The 20,312-nt window shown below is 46.7% G+C and overlaps 1 protein-coding gene across 5 annotated transcripts in view; it reads left to right on the top strand.

Annotated features, from left to right (window-relative positions):
• The window catches only part of LOC144136458 (protein turtle homolog B-like), a 356,448-nt gene that overhangs the window by 258,301 nt on the left and 77,835 nt on the right, over positions 1–20,312 (top strand). For all 5 annotated transcript variants that reach the window (XM_077668793.1, XM_077668797.1, XM_077668795.1 and 2 more), the window contains exon 6: positions 13,139–13,192. In XM_077668793.1, the coding sequence (XP_077524919.1) occupies positions 13,139–13,192 (54 nt within the window). The remainder of the gene's footprint in view (positions 1–13,138; positions 13,193–20,312) is intronic.

Consider the following 20,312-nt stretch of genomic DNA (forward strand, 5'->3'; position numbering starts at 1 on the left):
ACTGGAACTACATGTGCCAACTTCCATGATGAAGGAACATCGCCAGTATCCCAAACTCGATTGATGAAGTTGAGGAGCTCCTTCCTGAGTTCCAAGGACATATTATTCAGCATTTGATTGGTGATGCCGTCGGGACCTGGTGCACACCGGCGCCGCAGGCCACTGAGCGCAGTATGAAGCTCACGAAGCGTGAACGGGACGTCCATGATAGACCTGGAGGAAGCAGGTTGTGAATATATATCTATACCAGAATTAGCATGTACGAGCGCGTCTGCAAATTCCTCTGCCAAGCACGCAATAGGTTTTTCCTTGCGTATTGCAAGAGCTTCAAAATGCTTCGAAGGGCGAGATTCTCCAGCAAGGCTGCCAATAACTCGCCATATTCTCGTCATCGGTGAGAACACAGTCAAACTAGCGCAAAATGAGGCCCATTGCGACCTGTACAGCTTGTTCATGTGCCGTCGAATGGCAGAATTCAGCCTATTGAAGGTCGTCTTCAGTTGCCTGTCGTCCTTCTTCCGCACGAGTTGGCGCTCCGTCCTTCTTCTCGCTGCGCAAAGGTTCCCGAGTTTTAAATCCGGGGCTAGAAAATGATTAGGTAACTTGCTGCTAGCTTACTAGAAGTCATTTTGTCAAGAACATCACCAGAAACACGTTCTAGGTGCCCTTTGTACTTGTCCCAGTTGCCCACATTGCTAATTTTAGGACCACGCATACGGAAGTCGGCAGCAAACACAAATATCGGATAGTGATCACTTCCCATGCGGTCAGGCGCTGTTGACCACCTCACGTGGACGTCAGGTGAATACAGTGTCAGGTCTATAGCTGTCGCTGAGGCTGGAGGCCGGAAGGTAGCAGTCGATGCCGCTGTCAGCCTAATCTTGATCATCCGTGAGAACATTCTTCCGAAACATGGGAATCGCTCGCCTGGATCTGCAATGAGTGATAGTCAGGCCACGGACAGCCAACTGAGGCCAAGCATTTATTGATCCATCGCACAGAAAAAAAATCAAATGGAAGGGAAAGCTGTGAAATCGCGTAGTACAAGCTAGTCTCCCTTTTCTTAACTAGTATTACTTTGCAGCCTGTCAAACTGAACGGCAGCCGCTCATTTAGGCATGATCAGTGCGCACGGTTTGTTCGCTCAAAACACGATTGGCGGCACCACAATATGGCAGCGAAAGAGAGCAGTCACGTGTATTTTTCCTCTTTTTTTTTTCATATTCCGCGGGCATCATTTAAATGGATTGCTTGGTTCTGAGCCCCCTCTACAGCTTAACGAAACGCACTTGTTCATAAAGTGAATATCATATATTTTAAATAATTAATCCTAATTACCTAATTGAGCGGTATATTATAAATACACTAAGGAGCGCCACATGACGAAAAACAATATGTGTTTTGTTTCCTTCGCTGCAATTGGTTCCTTCCCATCTTTTTTATTATTGCCCTCAAGATACGAAACACAACGGATACATATTCCCTAATGTCTGTTATTGGATGGCGATGAAAATAATACCGTGAGGACAAATACAATGAGAACAAATTAGGTAACGTTTGTCGGTGTTTTCGACACCATATGGAATAAATGCTCGCGTTTCTTCCTTGAAAAAAGCAATATGCGGTAATTCTCTAAACGCTTCATGGGGCTTAGCCTCTGCGGTTGCGCAAGTTAAACCTTCATTGGCCGACGAAGACGCACCGTAGAAGGGCGCAAGTTCTTGTGACTACCATCACCATGATGCGAACAAAATCAGGCTAAAGGCGCGTTCTGTTTTTCCCGCTTGACTGCGGGAAAGACCGGCAAAAGCAACGTTTCAGCCTGCGGTCATCACCTCTATAACTCGTGTTTAGTGCATTTAAGGTTTGCTTTCCCTCTTGTGGAACACGCTTCTGCTTCGCAAAGGACACAGTTCACTCAGAGATGACCCCGAGCAGCGGGCGCGTCCCCCACCACACCGGTCTTTCCTGGTCGTTCACTTTGTCTGGGACCTAATTACGTGGCGTCATCTTATTCCCGTTTTCGCGGGTCTGGTTGGCACAGCACGCCTCCGCGAGCGCGGAAAACGATGTCCGGGGCCAGGCAGGAGCAGGGGAATGACGCCGCACATAAGGGAACGCGACTGGGATGCCATCATGGAGGAGGCCTCGTGGGGAGGGAGGGCGAAACGCCGCGACGAGGAAGACACGTTTCTCACTGCGACAATCAAGACCTCCGCTCGGACCCCACGAGATGGCTCGCTGGCCGCCAGGACACGTAGTCGCTCGTCGATCTCAATCTAGCTCGGCGGAAAAAAGATGTCTCTGCTACGTGAGCCTCCGAAACACTGCTGGTATACGACGCGGCTGCGCATGCTGCAGTTTGATGCTGTTTTGTGCGGCGACTTTTCCACGCTTGCGCGCAGTGCTTTTCTGCCACAGGAGAAGTACACACACAAACAGCTGTTAGCGTCTTCCGCTGTTTGTCACGGCCCAAGACGAAGGCCGTGAGCGTACAAACGCTATGGGCTAGGAACACTCGAAAATGTATACTAATGTTGTTGTTTAATTACAGCAAATTTCCTCTCTCTGTGATATCGTGATATCTCACTCCCCTAGCGCTCAGATGCGCGCTTGGAAATTGGGGCTTGCGAGTCGGAGTGTAGTGCGCTGGCCCCGTTTTGCTCCTAGACGCTGATAACTAAAGTGCGAGCTTGAAATATTTAAGCCCGCTCGTGAATATGAATGCTTTCATGCCCCCCCCCCCCCCTTTCTCCTTCAAAATACGCGGAAAGAAACTTTTTTTTTGGATTAGCAGTCCATAAACAGACTGCTCTGCCCGTTCGCACCGAATCATGAATATGACCCGGGTTCGAATTCAGCCGCGGAGGCCGCGTTTTGATGGAGGCGAAGCACAAAAAGCGCCCGTGTACTGGGCGATGTCAGGGCACGTTAAAGTTCCCCAGGTGATCGAAATTATTCCAGAGCCCTCCAATACGACACCTTTCTTCCCTTCTTTCACTCCCTCCTTTATCCCTTCTTTTACGGCGCGGTTAAATTGTCCACCCAGATGTGAGGCAGATAGTGCGCCATTTCTTTTTCTCAAAAATCAGTTTTTTACTAAATACCTAGTGGAGCAGCTGCTTCGAAGGTAGCAAGAGAAATTTACAGGACTTGTCTTACTTGAGTGCAATCAGTAATTCATGACCGCGGTGGTCACTGGCCACTGTAATTCAGTAGTGCTAGTGCACTGGCGATTTCAGGAAAGAGAGAGAGAAAGCGAGAGAAAAAAATTTATTTGCGTCCCTGGTCCGGGTCGATGGTTTAAGTAGCTCACAAACATAGTGCACTGCGACAGCTGTCATGCTAAAACCACGCATGTCCATCGAAAGACAGCCAACTTAGCACCATTTGATGCTTGCTCGAGAAAAAATACGTCACATCAAAAGCTTGTTTTCAAAAGATACGAAAGTATACCTCAATTCAATGCGGTTTTTTTATTAGAGATTTTTTGTCTCATTAATGCGAATAAAACGTTCTAAGGAGATTTCTTTGAGTACCGTTTCTATACGAAGCGCGCTGGCTGCTTCGAATAAGTGGTGCCGTCGAAAGACGTCAGTCAAGGAAGTCATCAATCGCTGGATGTCGTGGCGATATTAGACTTCCGGTTTCTTTTTCGTTGCGCCTTCTTTGTTTCCGCATTTCCGTTACGGCCACGAAGAGCAGACGGCGAACGTGAATTCAAAGATGTTGTTAAATATTTTGAAAGCTCTATCAGGAACCTACGGAGTTTTCAGAAAGCTACGAAACTTGACAAAGCAACATGCTTTATATGCTTTCGCTGTTCTCGAGATAGATACCAGTCACACTTTGCAAGTGCACAACTATTTCAAGCGGTGCTCCTTCTGGAAGTTTACCTTCGAAATCCCGGTCACAAAATCGACTACAAAAAACCAGCTCATCTTCGCGAAATACAGCATACACACCCAAAATTAAAAAAAAAAATCAGCTGCATTTTACAGCAGTATCCAACACCCACTGCTTAGCGAACTAGTTTGAAAGGCTCGGAAATATTTAGTTTTGGCGCGCAAATAAGTGCCTCGCGTATTTTTATGGCATTATTTGTATGCTACTTTGAACGCTTACTGAATTGTCTCCAGGGTTTCAACTGCGGCTTACGTTTTTCAATTCTCGGTTAAGAAGGCCGGAAAATTTGAACTCCAGTTAAGGTGCACTTGCTCTACTCTAGTTAAATGGCTCGACGAATGCTACTTAGAAAGGACCGTTACATTGAAGGCCATGTTTTACTGGAAATGACCACAGATTACTCAGGCACAGCAACTGCCAACAGAGCATGGTAACGCTAATCCCGCCTACGCATAAATCATCATCGTCATCAGCCTGACTACGTTGATTGGGGAAGCTTTTACCTATTGCATTACCGGTGGGTATCCGGCGGCACTGGAGATCGAACACCGCACCTCCCGCTTGCCAGGTGGATGCTCAACCACTTGGCCACCGCTGCGGTACAAGGAGCGAATTAGTGAAAATAAACTGAGAAATAAGTCAACTGGCATGGTAGGTGAGCTGTCAAACACGGAAGCATGTAATGTTCTCCGGTGCTGGTTACAAGAATAATTGGCAAGTTACCGCACCACAACCGCCAGGTGCACCATCGCGACTTCTAACTAAGCCTCCAGTGAATTTGCGCCCCAGAGGAGACGAAGCCTTTAGACTCGAAAATAGATACCTTGTTTTCACTGAACCCTTTCCAGTGCGTTCAAGCCTTACGAAACGTCTCCTTATTTATTAAAAAGGGCATGAAGCCTCGGTAAGGTATTTGCAGTAAAACGCAAAGCCCACACCTCACCGCTTCACTAAAACAATCTTTCTTATTCCAAGATCTGCTGGATTTCATCACTGTTAAGCATGATAGAACAAGACCATGCCTTAGCGCCAAGCTTGCATTCAGGCTGAGCGAGCGCAATGTTGACACTTTACGGTGAAATGGACTGAAAAATGCAATTGTCACAATTGGTGAAAAGTCGTTCTTAATTACGCGGAGAGTCGCAGCGAGAGCGGCTCGCTTGAATCCGTAATTTACGATTTCCCTGCTAGTCAGACTCTACACATGACATAACCTACGCGCTCAAAACAACCACGTGGACTGTTCAATCTTTTTTTTTCCCTTTGAATAGGCAACTTTACGCAGGATTAGATTTTGGAGGTCGCAAAACGAGAACATTGCCCTACAGACGCGTTGGTGCCTTTTATAAAGCATTCAAGATATGGCGTAGTCGCGCTTTGTACAAACACCAGCACTGCTAAAAACTGGGTCGGCAGCATTAAGCTGGATGTTATTTGCGCACCGCTTTGCAAGGCAGATGGTTTGCCAAATACATTATTCTCTTCCACGAGTACCACTGAACGTTATCCTCGCCAAGCCACGTGTACAAACACTCCTTATCGCGCGACTCGCTCTCCCTCACGAGACACGGGGCTGACGAGACAGGTCTTCAGATCTTCAGCTCCGTGCCGACAGATTGCGAACCCCGGGCGCTGCTAATCCAGGCATGCCGAAAGCTTCCTGCCCGCCTGGGATCTGGAGCTGCGGACACGATGCTGGAGGATAATGCTTGCGGACTAAGCCCACGATAGCGTGATTGCACAAGCGTGCTTAGGTGATAAAAGGATTCTAGCACCGAGACGTACAGCAGACAAGAACGAAGAAAGACGACGACACGCGTGCTTTATTATGTCTAACAACCAACTAGCCCAGCAGCTAACTCTACTAAAGTGCTTAGGTGATTGTGAGTGCCCTATTGAAACCATCGTAAAGAAGCCACAGTTTGTCACCCAAAGCAAGTCGCAAGAAGGGAACCGCATCCACGGGAGCGATACCACATGGTCTTAGGCAGGCTGCTCGCGCATGTATTAAGTCGACTGGCACAAAACAGCGACGTTCTTCAAGCGTCTACCGCTTGTTCGGCAGCTACTGAAAGCCGCAAAGCTACTGATTGGTTTCAGGCTAGAAGTCACATCGTAGAGGCGTTGCTCAAACTGAGCGACTTGTTTCTTTGTTAGACTTGTGAAATACGCTGAATTCTTATTTAATTATGACGAAGACAAAACTGGGTTGCAGTGTAATGCAAATATGATTAACGTCATAGGTTTAATTTCCTTACTAGATGTTGCCACGCCAAGAGATTAACTTCAGTAGTAATACAGTTGGGCTGTAGTAACGAGTTACAGCGATTACACTCCACTTCTAGCGGCATTTTCTTGCTCTCTCTGAAAGCTCTAGCACCCGCCTATGGGCGCTGTTAAGACAACTACCTTGTAACAATGGCCATGAAATTAACCTATATTCCTTCAAGATATTAATATTTGCTCATAAAACAACGTGGGAGAATTCGCGGCCGTCATTTGCGGATGTGAGACTGCGGTTGAGCAAAGCCCTTTACAACGGTATATATCGCTCCGCCTGCACAATGAAACATCTAATATGGCACCAAGGACAACCGTGAGTATTCTTTGCACCACTACGGGTGGTCTCTATGACTTCCAGATCAGTGGCCTGAAGAGGACTGACAAAAAAAAAAGAAAAATACACACAGAAGGCAAAGCAGAAGTCCTGAGGGAAACAGTGTTGAGCAAACATCAGTTAACTCACAAGCAATACTATCTGAGCACCCCACAAAGAGGAGTACATAAAAATATTACGAAATATGCAGGACTGAATGCCCACGGAAACACCAGGACATGGTTGCTACGGGCGCTTGCAGTTCGCCCATCTTTGGTCGCCCTTGCGGCGTGCGCTGGCACAAAACAATGGCCACGGACAAAGAAGGACGCGGCGACGCAGTGCCCTTTGTGCGCTCTTTGTGTGTTGGCGCCGTGATTTCTCCACTCGGAGCTGATTGCCATGGGTCCCGCCAGTCCGGGACCGCACCGACCGCCAGGCGAAGACAACGCGCACTTCCGACGGCAGCGCACCGAAGAGCAAAAAAAAAAAAAAACACTGCCCTCCGCATCCCGAGCAGCCTCTTCGTGCGCGGGATGGCAATTAAGTAAGAGCCTGTCGGTGGAGGGGGCTAGAGGGAGGGCTCCTTTCTGACCTTCTGTCCCGAGTTCCGGTCCGCTTCTTTTCCGGGCACAAATGATCGCCAGAAGAACAGGAAGAACTACTGCCCATCGACAAAAGACGCACGAAGGCTTAAATAAAATAAAACAAAATGAGGCTCCTGTCTGTTGATTTCATTTCTACAGACTTACCGGGAGACACGAGGAGGGCAAAATGGGAAGCTTCGGGAGTGACAAATGCACTAGATGGGCGGATGAAAGAAATAGTAAACGCCAGCTAACAAAATGGTGTATCCGAACGGAAAGTAAGCCGAGACGGTAGGAAAGCCTGTGCTGGGCAGGAATTGCTGCCAAGATTAAGTCAACAAAAAGGCATTTCAAGGAGAGCGACTCTAAGATAAAAGAAAAATGACGAAATTCAAACTCCAAAAAGTCTATGTTTCAAGCCCCACTGAAAAAAATATTAGCCGGAGATTGTCACTGCACCCTCGATACATTGTGCGCCGCTGTTCATTGAATGACCAGTTGATTCGTTTCGCTATTGTAATGTCGTTTTCTTTCCTGTTTCGTGAGTCAAGCATGATCTGGCTTTTCACGTACTGCCCACAATTACCTCAATACCTGCATGATGACTCGTTTCCGTCACCATGGTACTGGCGCACAAGACAGCCCGGCGCCAAGAATATTTTTTTTAAAAGAGTGCAAGGCCTTTCGGTATGTCTTCGCTTATGTTACCTGATGAACAAAGAATTATAAGTGCAAAGTATTGAACACAAAACACGTTTCACAAGAACGAAGCCCGCGCGTTTTAGGGTTCTAATGGAGGCTTGCTGCAAGACAATACGGATTGTCTTTCACAGGTGGTCCTCTAAAATATGCGAAATAAAAAGACTCATAACTGCAGTGCATTCTCTTCGAGGTAGCCAATTTTTCTGGCTGAGAATAGTTTTCCAGTGCAGCGTAAAGAGTCAGTCAATCAAAAATTCGGAAGTAACACTTAAGACTGCTTACGTGTGAAAATGAGACAAAGCAGATGAACAGATTAGTGTTCCGCATGGTTCCGGTGCTGCTGTGTCCGTGACTGCGAAGACAGCGAGGCTCATTTATAGATGTATTGTACTGCGTCCCCACCAGGAGTCCCGGTCGACAGTACATGGTGCACATGTTGTACATGTTGCACATGCACAGTCGGAACATTTTGACGTAGAATGGTTATGCAGACACTGTGAAGGGTCGGAGGTTGGCGGGCAAAAATCTTCATTCACATGTGCGACCAATGCATGGAGGTCATGCGCAGATGCGTTGACACGATGACGCGTCAAAAGATGCTCTGATATCCTCCGAGTCTCGTGCCATACGCGAAGGATGGCGGGCGTAGAATTTTGTGCTAATGGGACATATAATGCCTTTGCATTACAAAAAATTAAACCTAGGAAAGGTGAAAAGGCCTGGCAACGCCTGGGCAGTATAGAAATGCTCAACATCTTTGGCCAGCTAAGAAAATTTTCTCCATGAGAGAACGCAAATAAAGAGTGAAAGGCCTGCAGATAAGTGGGGACAGCAATGCGTGCTTTTCCAGAGCAAACATGCACCTGTGTGCGTTGTAACGCGCCCCGAAAAGCTATGGGGAGAAATTATGTTGCCGCTTAAAGCGTTATAAATAGCCCTCCATCTAGGGTATATATAATGAGATCACTTGGTGCTGTACGTAATGAATAAGCGGGGAATATGTGCTGCATTTTCGCGCGTAGTTTAGAATATTAGAGAAACGTTTGAACAGCAGGTTAATATAAAAAAGTGGCGTCTTATTTACGTACATCAATATGCCTGAGCTGATTATCCGAACCTGCGAGCTTTTCGTCGTGCAAAGGCATATAAAAAAGGCAGAACATCATCTTGATATTCTTAAAGGTTCAAAGTACCTCGTGTAATTTTCTCAACTAGCAAAAGTGGCCAGCCTTTAATTCATTTCTTCACCGTTCCGTCTTCTCTTGACCCGACGCTTTTTTGCGCCCCATTTTCTTCTTGCGCACTTGTTTAAATAATCCTGGAGTAATCCATTGCTGTGCTCAATGGGAACAAAACAAATGTGTAGATAAATTTTTATTGCAATTGCCGTCATGGTGTAGGTACTACATCGTAGTTGTATTTTGTGCTTACTATAGTTACTATGATATTTCTGCTGGCAATACCGGACTGGAAGAAACTATTTCAGCAACTTCCTTCCAAACGATACACGACGACTTTTGTGGGCGAAATAATTGTGAAGAAACGTATACTACAGGCACTTCAACCATACCAACATTGCAACTACGGCAAGAAGATCTATGGTACAGGACGTCATAATGTAAGCTTTTAATGTTTTCGTTCCCCGAACCGCGAAATTCTAGGCCCGTGTACTGCGCGATGTCAGTGCGCGTTAAAGAACCCCGGGTGGTCGATATTTCCGGAGCCCTTCACTACGCCATCTCTCATAGCCTGAGCCGCTTCGGGACGTTACACCCGCTTAAAACAATCAAAAACTTTCTCTGAACACCGGCAAGGCAATCAGGCATGAAAATGTTCTAAGCAAGAAGAAGTACCAGTAGGTTATCGTGGTAACCTAATCGTCAGAACTTGCCCCGGACTATGCTTGTTACTTGGCTTGTGACTTCTGCAGAGGACGCCAGCTGAAAGGATGCGAAAGCCAAGTATAGCCCCTTAACTTCTGTTGCGGCAAAATTGCGTAAAGCAGGCGTATTAGGAGCAGCCGCCGCACGACTACCTACGATGTGTTGGCTCATTTACGAAGCAACACTCTCCGGGGACAGAAACACGGAAAGGTCCTTTGCCGCAGATTGCACATACCTGCTGTTGTCAGGCGTGGAAGTCGGGCCGCCTGATACATAGAGCCAGCTTGAGTGTATGGAGTGCAGGGAGGGCATTGCACCGGAACTATTGTTTCGCAAAGCCTACGTGAGGACTCAGCCGCTTAGTCACCGGCGTCGTAGGGAATACTCAGCACGCCAGGTGTTTCTATAGATGTGGATGATTGCAGAGATTAGGCCACCTACGTGACAATGCAAGTGTGAAATAGCTTTCATTCTTCGAGCTTTAGAATTTCTAATGTTTTGTCCTCATATCCAAAAGGTGAAATCACTTCGAGAAGAGAACCCAAAGTATTCATGTGAGCTGAAAAGTTCTGTTAGAAAGTGGTTGCGATAACAAGTTGCCAGAGGGCACATATAATGTGTGCGCATTTCTGTGTGTTTTGTTTATTTTTCTCCTAAAAATTCTACTTGAATTTTTTTTACTTGTATGGTGGTCTATTCATATGGGTACAAGACCTAATTAGCATTGCATACCGGTCACCTCTAAATCTATCTCGAAGTAAGTTTACCATGGAGTACCTCAACAGGCCTTTTATTTTCTTCCTTGGTACTTCTCCATGCGCTCGCCCGCTTACCCATTCTTCAGCACTTCTTAAATGAAAGGCACCGCTATTTCGAAAAAAAATGAAATGTGACCCTTTAAGCTGGAGAAAGGCTATCAGAACTGAAAAGGAACGACACGTTGCGGAGTCGGATCTCCCTCGCTATTTGCTCAGCATCAACGCTCTTTGAGAGGATGCATTTCTTCTACTCGCATTAGCGGACGCCTCGGCCTTTGCAACGCCCATTCGAACAGATCCTCTTCCATTTCGCAACCTCGCTATTCTCCGGAGCTTGCAAATTTGTTGCATTATTTGGCCCTCATATCGTGGCAGCCTCCACTCTTATCTTGCCTCCACCGTCTTGCATTTTGGCTCTTGCCCAAGTCCCTTGCACCGTTGTTGGCCCCGTGTTTGCCCCGGCGCCGATACGCGAGCGGAACGCATCGACCCGAAGAGCCGCGGCTCGAGGCGAGTCTGTCATCGACAGAGGCCGCCCTCGAGAGGCGCGTGCACAACGACTCGCCTTCGATGCCCGTTTCAGCGCTGCTGAGTTTCCTTGCGCAAATATCGCGTCAGGAGGAGCGCGCATGGCGGCTTGTAGAGTAGCCCGAGACAGAAAAAAAGATTGGAGGAAAATAAAGAAATAGACGCGTCGTGCGGCGGAATCATGTCTGTCAACAGCCGCTCTCGTACCCTATCACTATGCTTCGCAATTGTGGGGTTTTTTTTTCCACTGGTAGAAACCTGGGTGAAGTGTGCCCCCCTCCCCTTTGAATTTTTTCCTTCCTTGTGGGTTTTTTTTTTTGTCAAGACTCTCGACGTTGAGAGAAAAAAATCCTTCTGGTACTGCGCTTCAACGGCACCAAAACAGGGACGACATGTCACAGGAGCTGTGTAAGGCAGTACCTTTTATTATTTTTCAGTTCGGTTGCTACGCACCCCTTGTGATGTGTGTCTAAAACCCACCAGATATGAAGTTAAAGTAGTTAAGCAAGGACAGCTGACTTCGCACTCAAAGTACAAAGCTTTTGTAGTGGAGGCCGGGTCAAGTAAATCAGCTTTATTCCTGCACCAATTGCTGACAGAAATCTAAAATAACGTTAAAGCTTGGCAACAACGGTCCGAGTTCATTTGAATTCTTTGGAGTTTAGACACCCAAAGATAAACATTGTTGACAGCCTAAAAATACCGACGAAATGTGGAAGCAGGCTCTACGGACCCGCAGAGAGGCAACAAATATCTCAAATATAACAGAGAAAGGCGGGTTAGTTAGTGTCTAATGTTAGGATGCATCTTGAAACCTCGCAAAAAGAGAAGGGACAAGGAAGAAACCAACGCTCTGTCTTGGTTTCTTTCCTGTCCCTTGTCTTCTTGCGCATTTTCACGATGCATTCTTATAAAAGATCTCTCACAGAGACGCGCAATAAGTAACGGCACTAAAACCAAAGTTTCAGAGGTGACAGGCAGACTGACGACAAGGATGGGTCTCTGGGCGCGTCTTAACTTAGTAGACCAGCTACGCAGAGTTGCTGGCGGTCCAATCAGAACACAACGCCAGCTGCGTTACTCTCCCTTTGCCTTCCACTTCGCGCTCATTGACACTTATTGACAATGAACGTCCCCAGACACCCGGCTGATTAGATGCAGTAGGGTCTAGCAGCACGGAGTCGTAGAACACGGAGAGATATTCGATTGTCACTGCATTCCACCCAACAGTTCCCACTATTGCGTCTTAGTCTTGCAGGTTCGGTGTGTGGTTTTCATTTTTCTATAAAGGTGGACGATTCTATTTGGGTTGAGAGTGCCGTAAGAAGCGCCTTTCTTGCTCCCGCAGCCACCGAAATTCGTCACGACTCACTACCGATACGATGCAAACTGAACGGCCTCTCATGCCCTGCAGTTTATGTTGGTTTGTATCAGTCACGATTAAGCATAAAAGTTATGTACCTCTGACAGTTTTGCGGCACTCTGAAAAAGTTTTCGCCTCAAAAGTAACCATTTCTAAAATGTTCATTAGTCCGTAATATGGTTATCTACGGCAACGGGCAGTCTTTATCAAAACTATTAAGCCCAATGCCTTTCTTTCTCGTCAGTGCGATGTGGGTAGTTATGTTTCGCTGCTTACTAGGTCTCTTGAAAACAACTCTCGTTCTCAACGCTCTTCAACTTTAATTGGAGCTCCAAGCTGTTACAAAAGTCTTACTTCACGGTTCATAAGCAAGCGTCTTGGGTCCTAAAGTTTTGATAAAGCCTAGCTCAATTCAAGGATCTCTCTGACAAGCCCTGTGTGATTTCTCGAGTCCTTCCTATTAAAAATTCAGTCTAGACCACAGACTGACAAAATAAACTTTTCTAATTCTGATTGTAATTATGTATATACGAGCAGACTCAGGAGGTGCACTCGCCTCGAGTGTCTGTGCCTTAATCAGAGAGAAATATTATTTAACTGTGTCAACCAAGACAGCAAATTGTATGTCATAAACAAGGACAGTATTTGTGCAATACAGATCAATTACGTGCGTTGGTGTACCAAATGCGTAACTGAAAGCTCACAAGCCTACAGACGTAGGAAATATATCAGGGTATCTATTACAATAACTAGCCCCGCCGTGGTTAGTTCTAACCAGTGGCAGAGTTCTTATTCCTTTCTTATTCATATTTCAGGTGTTCCCGGCATCAAGCTGCGCACAATGACAACAGTCACAGATGAAGCTCAAAGTAAGTAACTGCAGCCCACTTTTCGCCCTTGCATGATTCACCATATAGTGAGCCACGTCTACCAGGCCCAATGCAAAGAAATATGCATTTAGCGCATAAAACAACGGTATTAGTATTTGAGTTTTTTATTGTGTCCTGTAATGAGGTAAATTTTGGTTTTACTATAATTTCCCTACAGTAACACAGGAACAGCTGTGTATTTCAATCGTGCGGTGCGTATTTGCGCCAGTTGCCGCACTCAGTTCATTCATCTGAGACAGCATGTTAGGCCCATTTCATGGCTGCCATCTTGAGTCACATTCTTAGTTAACACCTCTATGTCTTCTGTTCACGACCGAAATCATTATTTGGTACATCACCCGGCTTCATACCAAGAAATACCATGGGTCATCGGCTACTGTAGTTGTGATTTTGCCAAAGGTAGGAAAGTTTGGTTAGTTTCGGTTTCGACTATTCTGTACACGTAGCGCGATAAAGCTGCGGCCGGTGCAGGACTCACTGACTCACCGCGATAAGATGCTGCTCTTTATTCGACGGCGGCTGTTGCAATCCTGCTCGGAGATGCAGTGTTTTTCTGCTGGATACGGTTGTCATGACGACGATACGACGATCTAGATGGCTTCCCTCTGGCCGCTATGAGAGCAATTGGCGCTGACGCCTGTATTTGGTGGACTATGGTGTATATGAAAGTTTCCTACCACTGATTCTGTCACCAGATTTCGTTCACCTCACACCACCCAGAATTTCTTGCACAAAGGTATCACTTCTAATATTTTGCTAGAATTCTATTGTTAAACATCAACAATCAAGATAGTTTTCGCAATGTGACCTTTGCATAATCTGAATTTCATAACAACATGCAATAATTACTCTGGTCGAGTGCATTCCGCCACAAAATTCCGCGGCTAGACTTCGCTGCGTCAGTTTATATTACGCACGAGCCAAGAACTTGAGTGAGGCAGTTGAAAGTATCTCTGCATGAATACGGACGCTAATTGTTTTGCTCATGCCTTCGTTGGAGTAAAAAAACGATACGCTGATCTGACCATTGATTGTCAAGCCCGGTGAGCAGTCGAGACATAGAAAAGCCAGCGAAGGGCGTCTATCATTACCTAAGTTAGATTGCGAAAGGAAATTGCAGTGTGCGATCTGAGCGTAAAGGTAAAAGAATGCGAAGAAACTGACCTTTTTATCGGCCTAACAAAAGACATCTATATAAAGCAATAGATCTCATACTAGTTTCGAGTGTTAATAGCTCTAGGTATGCTCGTTTCGCTTGTGAATACTTTCCTGGAAGTGCGCCTTCTGTTCAGTCCTTTTCACCATTGCCTCCTGCTGGGCGAAGAAAACGTAATGTGCTCCACGAGATCATAATTAACTTCTGAAGCAATATCAGACCCTTGGAATCAATTTAAGACCGAAGAATGATAATGTACTGCCATATTTCGTGCACAAAATATAAGTAATGCAAAGTAGTTTGCGATCTGCGGAGCTTTGTGCCCTACACTGGATCGCACTCGACGGGTCCTCGGTTCCCCACCCCCACCCCAAAGGCCATAAAGTCACATAGCGTTCCACTAGCAAAGCTTTTCTTTTCGGCCTCACTACCCACAAATGTACAGGGTGCTTCAGTTAAGTTTTACACAATTTAAAATAAAATAGGAATTTAGAGTTAGAAGAGCGCTTTCTCCGGCATAGCACTGTCAGCGTTGGAATACATCAGAATAAAGTTAGCACGTGCTAATCAGCATGTTGGTTAACTAATATATAAAAGATAAATTTTTAACTGTTACTGTTAGGTGCTTTAATAACTGAGAAACGTGTAGCCCACCGTAAGTAATATCCATGTCAGTTGTTGGCATTTCTAAAACGCGGTTACCGTCGGCATTGTGGTCCAGCAAGTTTTGGCTATTTCGACGAGTTACGAGCACTGGAGAGGTTACTTTGCCTGCAAGCTTCTCAAAATTGCATGTATTTTTACGCAATATAACCACAATTTGTTAGTCCACAGCGCCTAAGGTAAGCGCGTTTTCGAAATTCAAAAACCTGATATGAATATTACTTACGGTGCTCTACACGCCTCTCAACGATTAAGGTTCCTAACAGTAATAGGTAAAAAGCTAGCAATTCATTATTAGTTAACAAGCCTGCTAGTAAGCACGTCTTAGGAGTATTCGGATGTACTCCGTTGAGTAATACAGCGCGATTTGGATTAAAGACGAAGGAATACACGCAAGGACGAGCGAAACCAGGACGAGACAGAGGACGAGACAGCGCTCATCCTCGTCCGCCTTCCTTCGTCCCCGTTTCAAATCGCGCTGTATTACTCAGTAGGTTACCAATTCGCCCAAGCTTCAGTTCTAGCCTGATGTACTACACAGCTGACAATGCTATGCCGAAAATAAAGCGCTCTTCCTAACTCAAAAAGACTATTCTAAAAAACTGTGTAAAGTATTCGGTAAAACGCCCCGTGTGTAGAGTTGCTCAAGCCTCGCTCAGGCAGCAACCAAGAACTCGCCTTGCAAGCAGCACCCGTCGACAACGAAGTCGGTGCCAGGGTACGCAGCGCGAGCGCCACAATAAAATGTAGTTGTTGGAAACAAAGCTGCAGGACCTGGTTCATTCCGCTGCAGCAATGACAAATACAAATAATACCTCAGTTTTTGAGCGATTTGGTCTATAGTCACCTTACCTTCCCAGGAACATGCATCCGGAGCGAAATGTGGGTGGAAGAATGGCCAGGGGGGCTTGTTTGCTGAGACTCATTCTTGATAAGAATCAGAAGGTTGGCTTCGTCGATGCTTCATTTAACGAGGAGAGGAAGGTGTTTACCGTAGTTGTCGTGGACAATGAGGGCAGTGTCGTTAACGCTGCTACCGTTCGGACTGATAGGCCAGAGGTCGCGGAGCAAGCGGATATTGCTCTCGCCCTGGTTGACAGCGCAGGCCTTTTGTATACAGTGATTCAAAGTCGGCTGTTAGGGCCTTTGAGAAGGGCTCGGTGGCTAAGGTTGCTTTTACTGTTATGCAGACCTTTGAGATCTCTCAACACTACTTATGTTGGTTTCCTGCTCACCTTGGGATGATTGAGGGAGCCCCTCCGAATCTCAATGGGTCCGCTCATGAGGCAGCGCGAGATCTTACCCTCCGCTCTGCCCCGCGCCACGGCGTGGCGGTACTCCCCGAGAACAGAGACCCCTCTTCCACATACAACGAGATCACGAAGTATTACCTTCTTAATCGCAGGGTTTACGGTTTGCCGCATCCTAAAATAAACAGGGCTCAGGCACTTACATTACGCTTACTACAGACTGGTACTTATCCTTGCCCACGGAGGTTGAACATGTTTTATCCTGAGACGTATACGGAGCCTTATTGCCAGGATTGTGGTGATTTAGCCACGCTCGAACACATGCTCTGGTCTTGCGCAAGAATTGAAGACTCGGCGATCAAGGACGCGTCCAAGTGGGAGGCTGCACTTCGCAGCCCGGAACTGGATGAACAATTCTGGGCTGTCCAGCAGGCTCACGACGTGGCCGTGAGGCTTGGTCTTCCGGTCCCGACGTGGGAGCGGCCCGCTTAGTGGTTACTTATCACTACTTGCAGGACCCAATAAAGTTTTCCATCCGTCCACCTTACCTTGGTGCCATAAACTCTAAATGCTTTTTTTTTTCTACAAGTCAGTAATATATAGAAACCAGGCTTTTAGCTATATACTTTTCTCCTGGCTCGCGCTTTCTAACTAAATGTTTTTTCTTTATATGTTGCCACCATCTGAGTAAAAGCGGAATGCAGTGGGTAATTATCAAACAGGAACAGTCTTATTTGCGACAGTCAATCGACGCAAACTTTGCATTAGCTTTCTTTTCGTGCGAATAGGTATAATTTAATAAATCTTAGCAAGAAGCCTTAGCTATTAAATACCTAATCTATAATGGATACAACACTTTTCCCGATACCGTGTATTGGTTAGTCTGAACGGCTATTATGGGGCAAAAAAACCCTGTTTGACCTGACTAAATCGTTAGGCGAGAAATCGATGTTGTCGAAGAAGTCGCGTTGCAGTGCAAGGAGACACTAAAGCGAAATAGCAAACTAGGCAAGGCGCTGCGCTTGAAATCAGCATAGATTATTCATCAGGAGAAATGCCAATGTCTTTTTTTTTCGTGCGCTGAAAGGTGCTGCTTCGCTGAAAGAAATCGAAAATGCAATTCCTGACCTCCTTCCACAGTCGCGGGCCACGAAACCAGGAAAAGGTATTATGCCAGTTTTTATGATTTATGTTCTATGGAACTCTCCGGCTATGCGGCGCTGCCACTTCCCAAAGTGAATATCGCTGAACTCGCGGTTGTGAACTCGATGCCTACAACGAGAAACACAACACGAGTGCAAAAAACGCGAGACGAGCGGCTGAAAGTTTCTGTTTGTTTCTTGTCTTCCTGTCTGTTGTCTGGTTTGCGATGTTTGAATTATTGAACTTCACATTCCTGGCTACGCTCGCCGCGTTGTTTCCCTCATATTTCAATGGTAGTTGCTCAGTGAAGGCGAAATAGCGCTGTACGAGAAAATGCTGCACCAAATGGCACCGGGAAAGAATTCACGTCACCAGGTGCATTTGCAGGAATCCGCGAGGGCTTATCACCACGTAGACATCGCTTTTGCTGAATTTCCCCATTCATAAACTCTGTTTTCAAGAAAATGACATTTGCTATTGCATGACTCTAACCAATCAGTATAGCTTCACTTAGTGTTCCACTTTAATTTCATTTTAAGGCAAAGGCGTCCTATGGAGCAGCAGTTGCAAGCGCTTCGTGCATACTGCGGCCTGGAACCAATCTGAGACCTGGTTTATGGCACAAAAATAATTTGTTTTCACTCTTAGATTAGAGTATTCACAAGCAACTTTCTAGGAGCAAAAATACAAAGAAAATAAAAGAGAAATCTTTCAAGTCGTGGCTGACGTAAAAACAATAAAACTGCATTGCATAAGCTGTACGAGCCCCTCACAATGGGTTCACCGGAATAAGCAACAATATTTTGAATCCGCAGTCCTCATTTCTTGTCTCTGTTACAATAGCGCTCAAAAGACAACGCTATAATACGAAAAAGTTCTGAGTAACAACACGACTGGGTACATATTAAGTGAAACAAATTATAACTAGTTCGTTGCCCGTTTGACAGGTAGGTTTTCCTTTGGCGCATTATTGTTATCCGGCGCATTTTAGCATAGCCAATGCAGTACCACTTGTACCCCCCCCTCCCCCCCCCATTTCAGCCGCAAGATCATAAAAAGGACAATAAAATACACTCCCCACAAGCGTATGTACGCCACAGAGGAAATAAAGCAACTCTCGAACGAATCTCCACAAAGAAGCCGTTCGCCAGGCGTGCAGAAGGAAAGCTGCTTCTCCGCTCTGCGCCGTATCGGAACCGGCAGGATAACGTCGTACCAGTTTTCTTTCCCTCGAGATCTTATGCGCTGACTCCCGCATTCCCGCATCACTTCTGCGCCGCGAAAAAGCTGCCAGCGGTGGCGCGCGCGCTCTCTCGCTTCGACTGCGACTGCACGGCAGAGCAGCGCGCCACAGGGCCCTCACCCGGCCGAGTTTATCTCGCAGAGGCCCCGCGTGCCGCTCCGCGGTGCGGAATAAACACGGCTCCGGTGGCGACACGCCATTGGGCACGAACGCGACGCCCGTGTGCGCCGAGCCGTTCCTCTTCCCGGCACCCGAACGCACGCACGGGGCAGAACACAGGGACAAATTTGCGACCAGTGACTCGTGCGCATCGCATCCCATCTTAGTTTTGTTATCGTACCGCACTCTCGGCGAGGGTCGCTTTACGATTTTTTTTTATTCCTCTGTTACTTCGTGTCCCAAGCTGGCGCCACGGGACTGCGCGAAGAATACGGCGGCTTTGCTGCGAGGCGGCCCTGCTTGCATTGCGTTCGTAGTCGTTGTGTCCCTCCTGCCGAATATGTATGCGCTATTTCCAGACGTCGGATACGCAGAACGCGCCAGCTCGGCATGTCTCCGCAGCATAAGAGGGGGCGAGGGTGCCGACTTCGAAGGGAGACATGTATGTTGCAGAACGGGGGCAGACGGGCGAGGGGGAAGGGGGAGGGTGAGTAGAAAGAGACGTGGTGTGGTGCGCGAATATCATACAAGCTGGAATAGGAAGGAGTTCGGCGTTCTATGCCATGCCACGACTCTTTGTTCATCTGCGCCAGGCCGTCCGCCGCCCCGCATTCATATTTACTATCTCTGTCGCATTCTTCAACTGGGGCCTTCTACTTCTTTCCTCTCAGAAATTCGGGAGAGTAAGATCGGGCCAGCTTGGGTCGGACATTTTGGAGGCAGCTGTTTTGCTCTAGGTCTGCATCGAACGTTCCTTCCTGTCTTTTAAGCAGCCACTATCCTACTACGCCTTCCCGTTTTCTATGCCGTGTCTTCCGCGCAAGGGTCTCCATCCCGGTGTTACATTTTTCGTCCTTTTATCGCTTCGGTCTCGCGTACCGGCGGAGCAACGTCCGTCATCTATGCGTCACTGACTTCTATTCGATTTACTCGTCGCAAGCACCAGCAGTTCTTGTGTCGTGTCATGCACTTTTATCAATGCGACAAGTTCGGTTGGAAGGCAGCTGAAGCATATAGCTGCTGAGGAGAGGTGGCTGTTGACGTAAGTTCGTTTTCCTGCTGCACATGCGTATTATTAACTTTCAAAGTTTCTGGCATAGCCACCTCGGTTTACTTGGAACAGAGTCTCTGCATCCAGTCACTTCACTTGCTATTGCAAGAAAATACCTACACTGACCATCCGTGCTAGGTTTCGAAGTGGCCGTTTTCACGGATGTTTTCCCACTTGTTGTTTGGCTTTTCGGTCTCCGTTTATGGCACGCCATCTCGATCATCATGCTTGTCACTTATCTCATTGCCTCTTTGTTTTCCTACCTGTCTCCAATATTCTCTTATTTAAGAATTCTATTAGATGTTTCTTTCCTTCTGGCCGCGCTGCGCTGCGGCTTTTCCCCAGCGTTGTGAGCTGTATATCATTGCAGCCTGATGCAAACTTAGGTAATACAGACGCTGCACTGTGTTTTATAACCATTATTCAGCTCACTC

This window comes from Amblyomma americanum, chromosome 6 (assembly GCF_052857255.1).
Source record: "Amblyomma americanum isolate KBUSLIRL-KWMA chromosome 6, ASM5285725v1, whole genome shotgun sequence".
In the NCBI taxonomy this organism is placed as follows: domain Eukaryota; kingdom Metazoa; phylum Arthropoda; class Arachnida; order Ixodida; family Ixodidae; genus Amblyomma; species Amblyomma americanum.